The sequence below is a fragment of the Heloderma suspectum genome, chromosome 2 (assembly GCF_057233095.1).
Source record: "Heloderma suspectum isolate Gila_16-S chromosome 2, 16-S_ref, whole genome shotgun sequence".
NCBI lineage: Eukaryota > Metazoa > Chordata > Lepidosauria > Squamata > Helodermatidae > Heloderma > Heloderma suspectum.
In genome coordinates this window covers 102,005,579-102,018,957 of record NC_139459.1, presented here as the reverse complement: position 1 = coordinate 102,018,957, position 13,379 = coordinate 102,005,579, and the positions used below count along the sequence as shown (strand labels likewise).

At 41.4% G+C, this 13,379-nt stretch overlaps 1 protein-coding gene across 2 annotated transcripts in view; it reads right to left on the bottom strand.

Moving 5' to 3' along the window:
- PTAR1 (protein prenyltransferase alpha subunit repeat containing 1) overlaps window positions 1–13,379 on the bottom strand; it is a 59,778-nt gene that overhangs the window by 26,369 nt on the left and 20,030 nt on the right. For both annotated transcript variants that reach the window (XM_084834377.1, XM_084834376.1), the window contains exon 3: window positions 8,554–8,620. In XM_084834377.1, coding sequence (XP_084690503.1) covers window positions 8,554–8,620 — 67 coding nt within the window. The remainder of the gene's footprint in view (window positions 1–8,553; window positions 8,621–13,379) is intronic.

Sequence of the window (13,379 nt, the reverse complement as noted above, 5' to 3'; positions counted from 1 at the left end):
GGAGATGTCCAGTGATAAATCAAATGAAAATATCCTTTTCTTGTATTAAAATAAAAGTAACTAACTCACCGTTTTGTCTAAGCAGAGGGAACTTTCCATTTCTGCTCTGACTGTATATAAATCTACACCACAACTTAATTTTGAGGAAAAAGAGTAAAGTTATGGTGTAAGCCAGCCTTCCCCAACCTGGTGCCCTCCATATGTTTTAGACTACAACTCCCATTGCCCCTAACCACTGACCATGCTGCCTGGGGCTGATGGGGGTTGTAATCCAAAACATCTGGAGGGCATCAGGTTGGGGATGGCTGGTGTAAACCAATGTAAGCAAGTTACATTAAAGCTAATATTTTTTCACTGAACTCCCCAAAGATGAGCCACTATACTCATTTGTCTCCTCACTTCATCATAGAATCATAGAATAGTAGGGTTGGAAGGGGCCCACAAGGCCATCGAGTCCAACCACCTGCTCAATGCAGGAATCCAAGTCAGAGCTTCCCTGACAGATGGCTGTCCAGCCTCGTCTTAAACGCCTCCAGTGTGGGAGAGCCCACCACCTCCCCAGGTAATTGGTTCCATTGTCGTATTGCTCTAACAGTCAGGAAGTTTTTCCTGAAGTTCAGCTGGAATCTGGCTTCCTGTAACTTGAGCCCATTATTCCGTGTCCTGCACGGAATCATAGCTCTCCTATTTAGATCTGCTTCAGATGTTATGATTTTCCATATATTTCCAATTATTAAAATGAGTGAAAGCAGCAAGTAGATAATGTATGGCAACTGCATGAACTCCTTTTGTGATGCATGTAGATACAGGAAAAACATAAGCTGCAACCATATGTGTATGGAGCAACAAGATGCACATGCAACTGCTATGTGTGACTAGTTCCACGTGGCTTCTATGCATTTTCCTACAAGGAGGTGCTTTTTGGGTAGGGAAATTGTAATGCCTGAAACTGTCTTTGCAAACCTTCTCTGCTAGCTGAAGAATTGTCTGCTTCCTATGTATTTTGTTCTTAATATACTCTGCCCTGATTCACATATAACGCTAACCTATGGTGTATTTAACCCATTGTTAACCTATGGTTTGTTGCCCTATTCAGGGTTTGTCTGGCAGATAATTGAACAAGCCATGGTTTTGTTTTTCTCAATCTCTGGGTTGTTTGTTGCCTCCTCCTTCAGCCATTCTCTCTTTGTATCCCAAATGCCTTTGTGGCACTGTAGTACTGGCATACAGAGTGGCTAGGTTTTTTGACCGATCTTGCCTGCCACCTCTGTAGCCTGGCAAAACAACCCATGAACAACCCAGAGTTCTAGGTTCACACATAACAACAACCCATGGTTTAAACAACCCAGAATTCACAACCCAACAATAAACCATGAGGTCTCTTTCTGGGTAGTTCATGGTTAACAAACCATGGTTTGTTAGCGTGGTTGAGTTTGTGCATTCATGACAATCCAGAATTCAACAACCCATGGATTAAATAAACCATGGGTTGATGTTATGTGCAAACCCAGTCAATACCTTATGTGCGAACCTGGTCAACAGCATTAATCACTGTTTACAAAATATTTAAAAGCAGGGAAAGATTCAAAACTATAAAGCTAAAGTTAAGCAAAAAATGGTATGTTTGCTTTTTATGATATATTCCGTAGCTCAGTGAAGCTATCTGTGCTGATGCCCTTCTGTAGAAGCTGAAAATACGGTTTAATAAAAAGGAAAGGCTTTTACAACAGAAAGGGGGAGGGAAATGATAAAAACAATTTTGGTTTTCTGCTGCAGGCTGTTAAGGCACTTATCCTATAAAACAGGCTACAGATTATTTTGCTCTCTAGTTCAGCTTTAATTTATATGTAAATAACAAAGTGTAGTAAGGCAAGAAATTTATCCTGACCTTAAACTTCAAAATAAGGAAAGCTAATTAGGATTATTAGGGCCAAGTGTTTGTTCTTGAATCAATATTTATATACATTTTGGATTCCTGCTAGCCTGAGTCAAGTCTGATTGCTGATCAGTCAGGAGGAAGCCCATACACCTCACAGCTGAAAATTACCTCTGGGAAGGTGAAAGGAAAACATATGATTTGCCTTCATATTCAACAACAGCACTGGAGGTAGAGAATGTCAGATCCAAACCCCCGAAGACTCAACATGCAAGCCCTTATCTCATCATTTATTAATGGAAAATACTTGATTGCAAGCATCCTAGCAAAACACAGGACTTCAATATAATATATATGAGATTTTCAACACCTTGAGCCCTTTTACATGAGTCAGAACTCAAATACAACTTTTTCATATTTATATTGGGGAGAAGTCTGTATGCATTATTCCAAGGACCAGCCTGTCTTGTTATCCAATCCATTTAAGTATCCTTTACAGACTATCATGCAAATGTTCTTACATAGAACAAACTCAATTCAGTACTCCTGTTGTAGCATCAAGTGACACTGAACAACGGAACTGCAGAGGCCGTACAGAGAAAATCATATCAGTTGAACTCCAGGACACTTTATTGGCGTGACAAGTAATACAAGGGTTGCCAGTGACTGCAGTGGGTAAAGAAACATCTTAGCTCCACTGCATAATCTAAGGATGCAGAATAACATATCAAGGGAATCACATATAATAAAACTGGGGGCAGGAGGAGGTAGGATATGAAAGGTGTTTTTTTCCCAAAAGTCCTGGAAAGAGGCACAATCTTACATGCATAATAAACAGATATCCTAAATAACAAAATGGATAACAAAAGTAATGTGGCTAATGATAACGTTCTGAAGAATAAGCAAGATCAGGAGTTGTATTGCTCTGTTTTTAACCCTTATTACTGTTTAAATGGTTTTAATATTTGTTTTGTACACTGCCTTGAGGGCCTTATGCCCAAAAGGCAGCCTACAAATATGTTAATGAATACAATATAGTATTACAGAACCAGCCCACATATGAATGTGCATTGTTTGATTACTCCCAGATGAATATGTGAACTGCTTCTATTGAAAATATTGTGTCCGAGAATGAAATATGGTGATTTGTGATATCTGATGTGAGGCAACTCTCAAAGGCTTTTATGAACATGTTCATAGTATGTTGCCTCAAAAGGGCAGAAGAGAGTCCATAAAATCATACCAGCATTGAGTAAGATGGAGAAAGTTTAGATGCCACTCTGAAATGATCCAACCATATGCTACACAACAGGGGAAAGTGGAAATCCTAAATCTGATATGAATAAACATCTCTTCTGGCACCAGAGCGCGACGGAATCCATCTCCTTCTCGTACAATGTTTTTAATTTGCCTAATATTCCATCTTCCCATTAGAAACAGGAGGAAAAATGGCAATCGGAAAGGAATCATAATACTAGAGTTAATTAAAGCTTTCCATTCCCAGTCTTCCAATTTTTCAATGGGCAGCTTCTATCCATCTAATCTTATTGTCAAGTACACCATCTCATACAGAATGAGCCTCTGAGAGGACCGCAGGTTCCATTTGGGGAAGATTATTTGGGACCCTCACCTACTGGTCCTAATGTGACCAGATATAAATCTATTTATCTACTAAGGGGAGACAGACTTCAGACTTGTTGGATCTACTTTATTTTGTACTAGAACCACAAGATTCACGAACCAGGAGCAGGTGCAAAAGGCAGATGCTTAGAATGAAAGAACAGGGTGCCTCTGAGCATATTCAGAGCCTATGCTGAATAATTTGTTTTTGATACCAGAACTGAACTGAGCTTACCCTGTTTTCACATAAAAGTCCACTCCTGGGTTCCTTCATTTCAGCTTCCTAATTTAGCTAGTAGTAGTCTTTTTGTTGTTATTGTTAAACAATTTGGTGGCATGGCGGCAGGAGTGTGCATCTCTGGGGATCAAAAGTGGCCCCCATACTACCCAAAACTGCCTACCCCTGATTTATACCTTAAATATTTTACTTATTTTTAGTATCTGTATATCACCTTTCTGCAAAAAATTACTGAGATGGTGTATACTAACACTCCCAATAAAAACATTAAAACAATAAAAACATTATAAACAATAAAACACGTTAAAACAATGTAAGAGACCAAATTAAAAAGACGTATCTTGACAACTTTTCTAAAAGCAGAGAGACGGGCCGTAACTCCGAGTGGAGTGCATTCCACAATTTGGGAGTGATACAGAAGAAAACCCTTTCACGTGTGCCTGTCAAGTCAGAACTTGCCCGTCTATAAGTGATGGTCTCTTAGGTATACTAAAAGCTCATTCCAAGAGGCTGCTGAAGCTGGCAGAGAGATGGGATCCACATATTAAGCAACTTGCAAACGTTACAGCTATCCACATGGAGCCTCCAGATAGGAGCCAGAATATCTGCATCAGCTGTTATAATCTGCATTTTGTCATGAATGCATTTTGTTCCTGGTGATATTTGAGAAGGGCATCAACTACTTAGGGTTTACTGTAAGACCTGCATGTCAAGGAACAGCTTTTGTGCTAAGCGGCAGTTCTGGTCCTCTCCCTGCTTCCATATTGAGGTCAGGATTTGCCTTTCTAGTTTCGTCTCTAGCAACTACAATGTTGTTTTATTCAGATTTCAGTTTTTTGCCTTCTTTTCTTTTCTTCCACTTTGAAGTTCAACTCAATACTTTTGCATAAGCATTTACTTTCTCTCTGAGGTAGCCACTGCTTCTTATTTCAACTCAGCGCTCTTAAATAAGAAACGGCACAGTCCATCAAGCATAGTAAGTATTAATACAGCTTTTGTGTTAACTCATTCTATTACTGCCCTCTCATTCAGTATTCATTGTCTTTATGCACAGAAGAATTTGCAGCCTCTGTCCTGGTTGAACTTGAAATAGGTTATTCACTGCAATGTGTTAGGTGTCAAGAATTTGAATGGCATAGAACTTGAGTTGAGGCTGATGGAAATTAGACAAATCTAATTAAGGAAGAACAAGTGAATGACCTTCATTGAATGAAGGAAGGACTATTGGAGCTGATCTATGCAAATCCATACACACATGTACCTATTTGACATGCACAGAAAATCAAATGGTCATCCTCAGCTCTCAAGTTGGAAGGTGTATGCCCCGGCCGTGGGCTGCTAAGGTTTGGAGGTGCCGGGATAATGATAAGCCAGATCCAGGTTTGCTTAAGAAGGAGACTTTATTGAATACTTACAGCACACAGGCGTACCCAATGGTTGGATCGGACAGCTTCTCTGAACTCAGAGCCAAGGGGTAAAATGGGTTTTATACCATACATGTCAGCAGTGATGCAGCATGACAGCAGCAAGCGTTAATTAGCATTCATCTGCAACTTTCCCAGCATAGACTAACAGTGCTTGTTCAGAAGGAAAACAACCAGAACTTTCCCAGCACAGACACCTGTAACCATAGCATAAACAGAGCCTCACTTCTCAGGTGCTTCCTAGGCCCTGATATGATAAATGGCAGCTCGTTAGCATGGAATGTGCTGAGGCAGCGATATCGACCTTTGACTCATCTCACAAGCTCAGAGGCCCACTAGCAAGGAAATTGCACTTAATAATGAACCAAAGCAAAGCATTATGGATCTCTAGGCCCCTCTAAAACTACAGGTGACTTGGTTACAGGCGAGGGGCCATTACAGAAGGAAAGATACATTCCGCATATTCTAGCAAGTGGTCAGAGCCAGAATAAAGAGTGATAAGGCATGTATTTCTTTCATTCATACTTAACTTTTTTTTCATTTGTCAGTGAATTATATGGGGCTTTAATAAAACAGTAAAGTACTTGGCTTAGAGATGTATCTAATGGTGTCATTTCAACAACTGAAGACCTGGCAGAACAGATTTCCCCTTCGTCCCTGTGGTCCCCCCCAAGTCTACTCTGGAGAGTTGGGGGGGGACCCTCCACAGCACATTTGGGGCACACATGGAGGGCTGAAGTGGGGCAGTGAAGATGGGGAAGTCCTGTTGCATGAGCAGACTGCCACTTGCATGATGACTGAATCCAACCCAAAGTGTTTTGGGGTCACAAGTACATAAGCTTGTCACCAAAAAATAATCCCAGGTTCATATCTATGCCTAGCTATGGTGCTCACTGTAAGTGTTGGTCAGGTCACTGATTCTCAGTTTACCCCACCTCAAAATGTGATTGCAACAACAATATTATTTTTTTAAATGTTGCATACTGACAAGTGCTAAAGAAATTATCACCCTCTTAGTTGAGAGCATTTTGCAATACCACCACTGTTCATTTATACTCCAGGTGAGTATAACAGTGTTCAAACTGTTCTTGGAGAGGTTGCACTCTCCGAAGAAGACCAGGTTCATAGTTCGGGGGTCCAGCTCCACCATTATCACTGAGGCACAAATGGCCTCTGTGGCTCAGAGCACCTTTTACCACATACTCCAGTTATGAGTCTTCCTGGACAGGGATAGTCTTGCTTCAGTGATCCATGCCCCAGTAACATCCTGTTTTAATTACTGCAATGCACTGTACACAGAGCTGCCTTTGAAAGTGGTCTGGAAACTTTAGCTGGTACAGAATAAGACTGAGAAATTGCTAACTGGTACTAGACACAGCAAAGATATCTTCACTGGCTCCCGGTTTGTTTTGAAGGGACTCAATTCAAAGCGCTGGTTTTGATCTTCAAGGCCTTTCACAGCTTGGGATCTCTGTGTTTGAAGGATTGCCTCTTCCTACATGTAAATGTCTATTCTTACATGTTCCTCTCCAGACCCGGAGATCTTCATCGGAGGCCCTTCTTTGAATGCCCTTGCCAAGTGAGGCATTGTGGGAGGCTACAGTGAACAGGCCTTTTCAGCAGTAGCACCTTGATTGTAGAATGCCCTCCCGAGAAGGGTCCACCTAGCACTACTTCAGTGCCTTCTGTGCCATGCAAAGACCTTTTTACTTTTCCTGGCCTTTAAAATCATATTGTAGCTTTTAACATTGTTTTAACTCAGCTGATTTTTATTTTTTGATCTTTGCTCCATTTTTTTTAATTTGGTGTTTTTAAAGTTGTGTTTTATTTTATTGTATTTTTATTGTATTAGAGCATTTTTAATGTGTTATTTTTATTCTCTGAGTTGCCCAGAGAATTTTTTGTTCTAGGGCAGCCTATAAATCATGAAAGTAGGTAAATAAGTAAATAAATAACCAATCTCAGAGAGAGAGGTCCTTATCTCTACCGTTTATTTGAGATATCACTAGGTAGTAAAATGTCGTTTTTACCCCTCCCCTGCAGCCCGAATGTCCCCTTAAAATCTGCTCCAGAGGGTTAATGGACTCTGTGGAACAGTGTGGGAAGTGGCACTAGAGTAGGCAGGGGAAGGGGGAAATTAGCAAAAATTAGCAAACAGCCAGAGCAGCCTGTTTGGTGTTATGCCTGAGCCCCAATCTATGGTTAATCTTAACTATGGTTTGTCAAAACAAGCCAGCTTCATTATCTGGAGTTTGAAATTGGCTTGTTTCAAACAACCCATAGTTAAGATTAATCACAGATTGTCAGGTTTGGATGACATGATAAACCGTGCTTAATCAAAAATAGAAACAAAAGCTTTCAGTCTCCTCCTCACAGCCACAACCAGAGGAAAAATGGGGAGTTTGTGAGCCTGTGGGGAGGCTAGGCTCATACCCATAACAAGAAGCATGGTTTATTATGATATCTGAACACAACCATTGCAGTTTGCTTCCATTTGATACCTCTGAAGCACAATAATATTCAGGAATGAATGGCAGACCGTTGTATTTATTTTACACTGCTCTATAGGTGTAAGCCTCTATATCAGTTCTACAGCAAAAGTAACAACTGCTCAAAAGAGAAGAACTGGTGAAAGCTCTGAGCTTCAACTCTGAGTTAGTTCTTTGTTCACATTTCAGGAAAATGATCCATTAAGATTTATTTATTTATTTATTTATTTATTTATATGCCACCCAATAGCTGAAGCTCTCTGGACGGTTCACAAACATTAAAGATCACAGTTCTAAGCATCTTTACCAGGAAGTTAAGCCCCGCTGAACTCAATGGGACGTCGTTCTGTGTAAACATGTTTAGAATCAAGCTGCAAGAAACATTCTTTTACCTAATTTCAACTCTCTGTGTGCATGCGTGCGTCACACACAAAGAGACAAGCAACATTTCATTGTAACCTGGAAGCACACTTATTGATTTAAAAAAAAGCAAAGCTTGGAGAGTAGAGTCATATGGCCCAAATAATTGGTTTTGAGCTTTGCACATGCATTTGCCACATGGATAGGCATTTGTTATAAAGCTGCCATTCCAAAATAAGTTGTAAACGAACAGATAAATACAGCCAACAGATACAGGCATTTGGTCAAAATATATTCACTTCCCCAGGTGTCTAGGTGTGTACACAGAAGATTGATTGAGATTCATATACTGCAAATACTATCATGAAGTATGAAAGACAGTAACACTCTGGAGAGAATGAAAAATCTTATTAAAAGCTTTCCCAAAGTACCTTAGCTGAAAGGATCGCTGGTATGCAGTTAAATTCTACTTTTTTAAAAGCCTATGGCTCACTCACACTTTAGGCAGCTACCAGAAGTCGTGACGGCCACATTTGCTGAACATACCTTACATTCCATGCAGTAGTGAAATCTGGGTTCAGTAGCAGCAATGTACAGGTGATATCTATCAACTCTAAAAAGGAAAGAAGAAACCCATCAACAGCTATAGAGGTTAATATTTCTTACGTCTTCACACTTAGCTAAGCCTCTCACATGACATTTGCTGCTAATGCGTTCTAAGAATGAACCTGCCAAGAACAATTTGCTGTTTAAACCAGGGGTGGGCAACTTTGGGCAGTCCAGGGGCCAATTCCACCCAACCCACTGTGGGTTGCACTCCCTCCATTGCAAAAAAAATAAAGGGGGGAAATGCGTCCATTCCAAGCCTCCATGAAGGTTTAGAATGGACAAATTTAGTTTGTTCTCACGTTAAATTTGACCATTCTAAGCCTCTGTAGCAGTTTGGTGGCAATCTAAAACTTTTTCTTAAAAGGGGGGCGGGGGGTAATGGGGTGGTGCTGGTGGATGCATGTAGCCTGCAGGCTGTGTGTTACCCACCCCTGGTTTAAACACTGATGAGCTTCTCATCCTCTCCTCTAAACTTCTTGGCCCAAGGAGTTTCTCTGGCAACAAATAGGCAAAATGGGAAGAATGAAATACCTGGGGTACTTAATTTTTGCATTAATCCCATTAAGGTATCCATCCAGGACTCCACAGCATGCTATGTAGCTTGGTATCCTGTACCCTATTTCAGCTTTTCATTTTTAATTTTGCAGCTACTGTAGTAGTAGAAAGAGCACATCCTGTAGTTGGCAAGTAGGATGACACACTCCCTCCTTCTCTTCCAAATGACTGATGACTGACCTTGCTATGGAACTAAAGAGCTACAGTGCTAAATAGCACCAACTTAGCCTATCTCAAGGTGTTACTGAGAGGCTAATGCACCATTCTGCGCTCCTGAGCAGAGCAAGGGTGGAATACCAGTGTAACAAGTATGAAAATCTAGCCCCTTTTCAGGGTACCCGAACTAAAAGGGCTGCTCTACCTACATAGGAACCCATAAGACCCCACCCACACCCTTCCCATCTTCCTAAACAAAACTCCCAAATATTTCAACTGCAACATCTAGAGGGGAGGGGCTGCAGATATTCAGCATATTTGAGTGAACTGGTTACTTTTATGGCAGCAATTGTATTGAAAAGCCAATAGCTTTCCCAGAGACTGAGCAATTTTGGCTTGAGGGTCGGTTGGCTGTTAGAATGTGCCAACAGCTAGTAGCTATTAGAATTTGGCTCCACTGGCATGTTCACAGGAACATCTTAGGTCTCCTTCTAACATTATGTTCACACAACTCATTCCTATGCCACCAAGTTAAGAATCCCTGAGCTAGCTGAGTCCTACACTCTGGCTCCAGAAGTCACCAGGGTTGCCCTAATCTCCAGGAAGGGCAATACTGGCATGATCAGAAGCTTCAGCATTGACTACTCCCAAGTAGGGTGGAGCTTCTCACGCTGCATAAGGATGCAGGAAATAGCGACACTGCAGTTTCTCCTATGTTGCTGGCTTAACATGGGATGGGGACTATGGGGACTTCCCAAAGTTCATACAAAATGGAGGTGGCAGAATGCTCTTCTCCTCCTTGGAATCAGAGGTACATAGGGGGACCGTGTGCTAGTTTTCCATCCTATGTTAGTCAGCCATGCTGCTGCTGGATGGTCCACCTGTGTCGGATATTCCCTCAGTTGTGTGAACTGCTGGAGAGTGAAAGCCTTGTGGGCTTCTGCCGCCACCAAAACATTAAGGATGAATAAACATGGGGAGGCATATGGAAATAGATCAAAACCAAAAGCCTGAACTGAGGAAAAGAACTGAGAAAATGGAGAGCAGAGAGAGGGGTGAGGAAAGAGGTGGTAACAGACGTTGCTGTTGTTGCTGCTGGTTTTTATGGCTGTTTATATTGCTTGTTTTTATGGCTGTTTTATTTATTTATGGCTGTTTTATTTATTTATGGCTTTTTAAATTGCATTTATGTTTTATCACTTTTAATATCTTAATGGTTATGTGTTGTATTGTTGTAAGCTGTCTTGGGAGGGCTTCTTCCCTGAAAGACGGCCAAGGAATATTTTAAATGAATTAATAACAGATGGGGCTGTAGAAAAGCCTTTGGGAAGGGAACGAACAAGAGAGAGATGGGGGTGCAGACCAGAGAGTGAGAGAGAGAACAGCCCATTACAGCATAATGGGCTGTAGAGAGAGAACAAAGAGAGTGTGCTATCAAAATCAGGTTAACAAAGAATGGGTTAGAAAGAAAATAAGTTTTATTTTCTAGTAAAAAAAAAATACCCTTCTGCAGTTAACACAGCAATGCTGCCCTCTTGAGATAATAAAAATGTAAAAGTGGCCCTTAAGAGTGATTTGAGGTACAATTCTAGCTCCATTACAACCTGCATTTGCATAAGAAATGACAAGTAAATTCACACTAAGGACAGAGTAAAACTAAAAATAAAAATGTGGATTTGAAACTGAGGTTGCAGTAGATGATTTTATTTGAAAATCCAGAACTTGATCAAAGAAAAGCATGTCATTTGGCTTGTTCTTCCACAGACTCAGATCTAGTGAATGTAATATGCTAAAGATTCCATTTCCAAGCAATACACTGAAAATCTATGTATGTTCACCTCCCTTCATCTGCAAAGTGCAGATTTATAACTATGTTAGGCTGCAGTCCTATGCACAGTAACCTGGGAGTAACCCCACTGAACTTATTAGTGCTTATGTCTGAGTAGACATGCATAGTATTGTGCTATTAATGATATTATAAAACTCAAAGTCTGTTGTTGTTCAGTCGTTAAGTCGTGTCCGACTCTTCGTGACCCCATGGACCATAGCATGCCAGGCCTTCCTGTCCTCCGCTCTCTCCTGGAGTGTGCTCAAGTTCATATTCATTGCATCAGTGATGCTATCTAGCCATCTCATTCTTTGCCGTCCCCTTCTCATTTTGTCTTCAATCCTTCCCAGCATCAGGGTCTTTTCCAGTGACCTTTCTCTTCGCATTAGGTGGCCAAAATATTTGAGCTTCAACTTCAGTATCTGTCCTTCCAATGAACACTCAGGGTTGATTTCCTTTAGGATGGACTGATTTGACCTCCTTGCAGTCCAGGGGACTCGTAAGAGTCTTCTCCAGCACCACAGATCGAAAGCATCAATTCTTCAGCGCTCAGCCTTCCTTATAGTCCAGCTCTCACAGCCATACGTTACTACTGGGAAAACCATAGCTTTGATTATGCGGACCTTTGTTGGCAAGGTGACGTCTCTGCTTCTTACTATGCTGTCTAGGTTTGCCATAGCTTTCCTCCCAAGGAGCAAGCGTCTTTTAATTTCATGGCTACAGTCACCGTCTGTGGTGATCTTGGAGCCCAAGAAACTAAAATCTGTCACTGCTTCCATTTCTTCCCCTTCTATATGCCAGGAAGTGATGGGGCCAGATGCCACGATCTTCGTTTTTTTAATGTTGAGTTTCAAACCAGCTTTTGCACTCTCCACTTTCACCCTCAACAAGAGGCTCTTTAGATCCTCTTCGCTTTCTGCCATTAGGGTGGTATTGTCTGCGTATCTGAGGTTGTTGATAATTCTCCTGGCAATCTTAATTCTGACCTGTGATTCATCCAACCCGGCGTTTCTCATGATGTACTCTGCATATAAGTTAAATAAGCAGGGCGACAGTATGCAGCCTTGTCCTACTCCTTTCCCAATTTTGAACCAATCGGTTGTTCCATGTCTGGTTCTTACTGTTGCTTCTTGACCCTCGTACGGGTTTCTCAGGAGACAGGTAAGGTGGTCCGGTACTCCCATCTCTTTAAGAATTTGCCACAGTTTGTTGTGATCCACACAATCAAAGGCTTTAGCGTAGTCAGTGAAGCAGAAATAGATGTTTTTCTGGAATTCTCTTGCTTTCTCCATGATCCAGCGAATGTTGGCAATTGATCTCTAGTTCCTCTGCCTCTTTGAAACCCAGCTTGTACTTCCGGTAGTTCTCGGTTCACATACTGCTGAAGCCTAGCTTGTAGGATTTTGAGCACAACCTTGCTGGCATGTGAAATGAGCGCAAGTAGTTTGAACACTCTTTGGCATTGCCCTTCTTTGGAATTGGAATGTAAACTGACCTTTTCCAGTCTTGTGGCCACTGTTGAGTGTTCCAAATTTGTTGGCATATTGAGTGCAGCACTTTAACAGCATCATCTTTCAGGATTTTAAATAGCTCAGCTGGAAGACTGTCATCTCCGCTTGCTTTGTTGTTAGTAATGCTTCGTAAGGCCCACTTGACTTCGCTCTCGAGGATGTCCGGCTCAAGTTCAGTGAGCGCGCTATCGTGGCTATCAGGGACATTCAGATGTTTCCTGTATAGTTCTTCTGTGTATTCTTTCCACCTCTTCTTAATCTCATCTACTTCTGTTAGGTCCCTGCCTTCTTTGTCCTTTATCATACCCGTCTTTGCACAAAACGTTCCCTTGAGATCTCCGATTTTCTTGAAAAGATCACTAGTCTTTCCCATTCTATTGTTTCCTCGATTTCTTTGCATTGTTCATTTAAGAAGGCCTTCTTGTCTCCTTGCTATTCTCTGGAACTCTGCATTCAGGTGGATAGATCTTCCCCTTTCTCCTTTGCTTTTCGCTTCCCTTCTTTCCTCAGCTACTTGTAAAGCCTCCTCAGACAGCCACTTGGCTTTCTTGCATTTCTTTTTCTTTGGGATGAATTGAGTTGCTGCCTCCTGAACAATGTTACGGACCTCCGTCCATAGTTCCTCAGGCACTCTGTCTATCAGGTCTAATCCCTGAAATCTATTCCTCACCTCCACTGTATATTCATAAGGGATATGATTGAGGTCATACCTG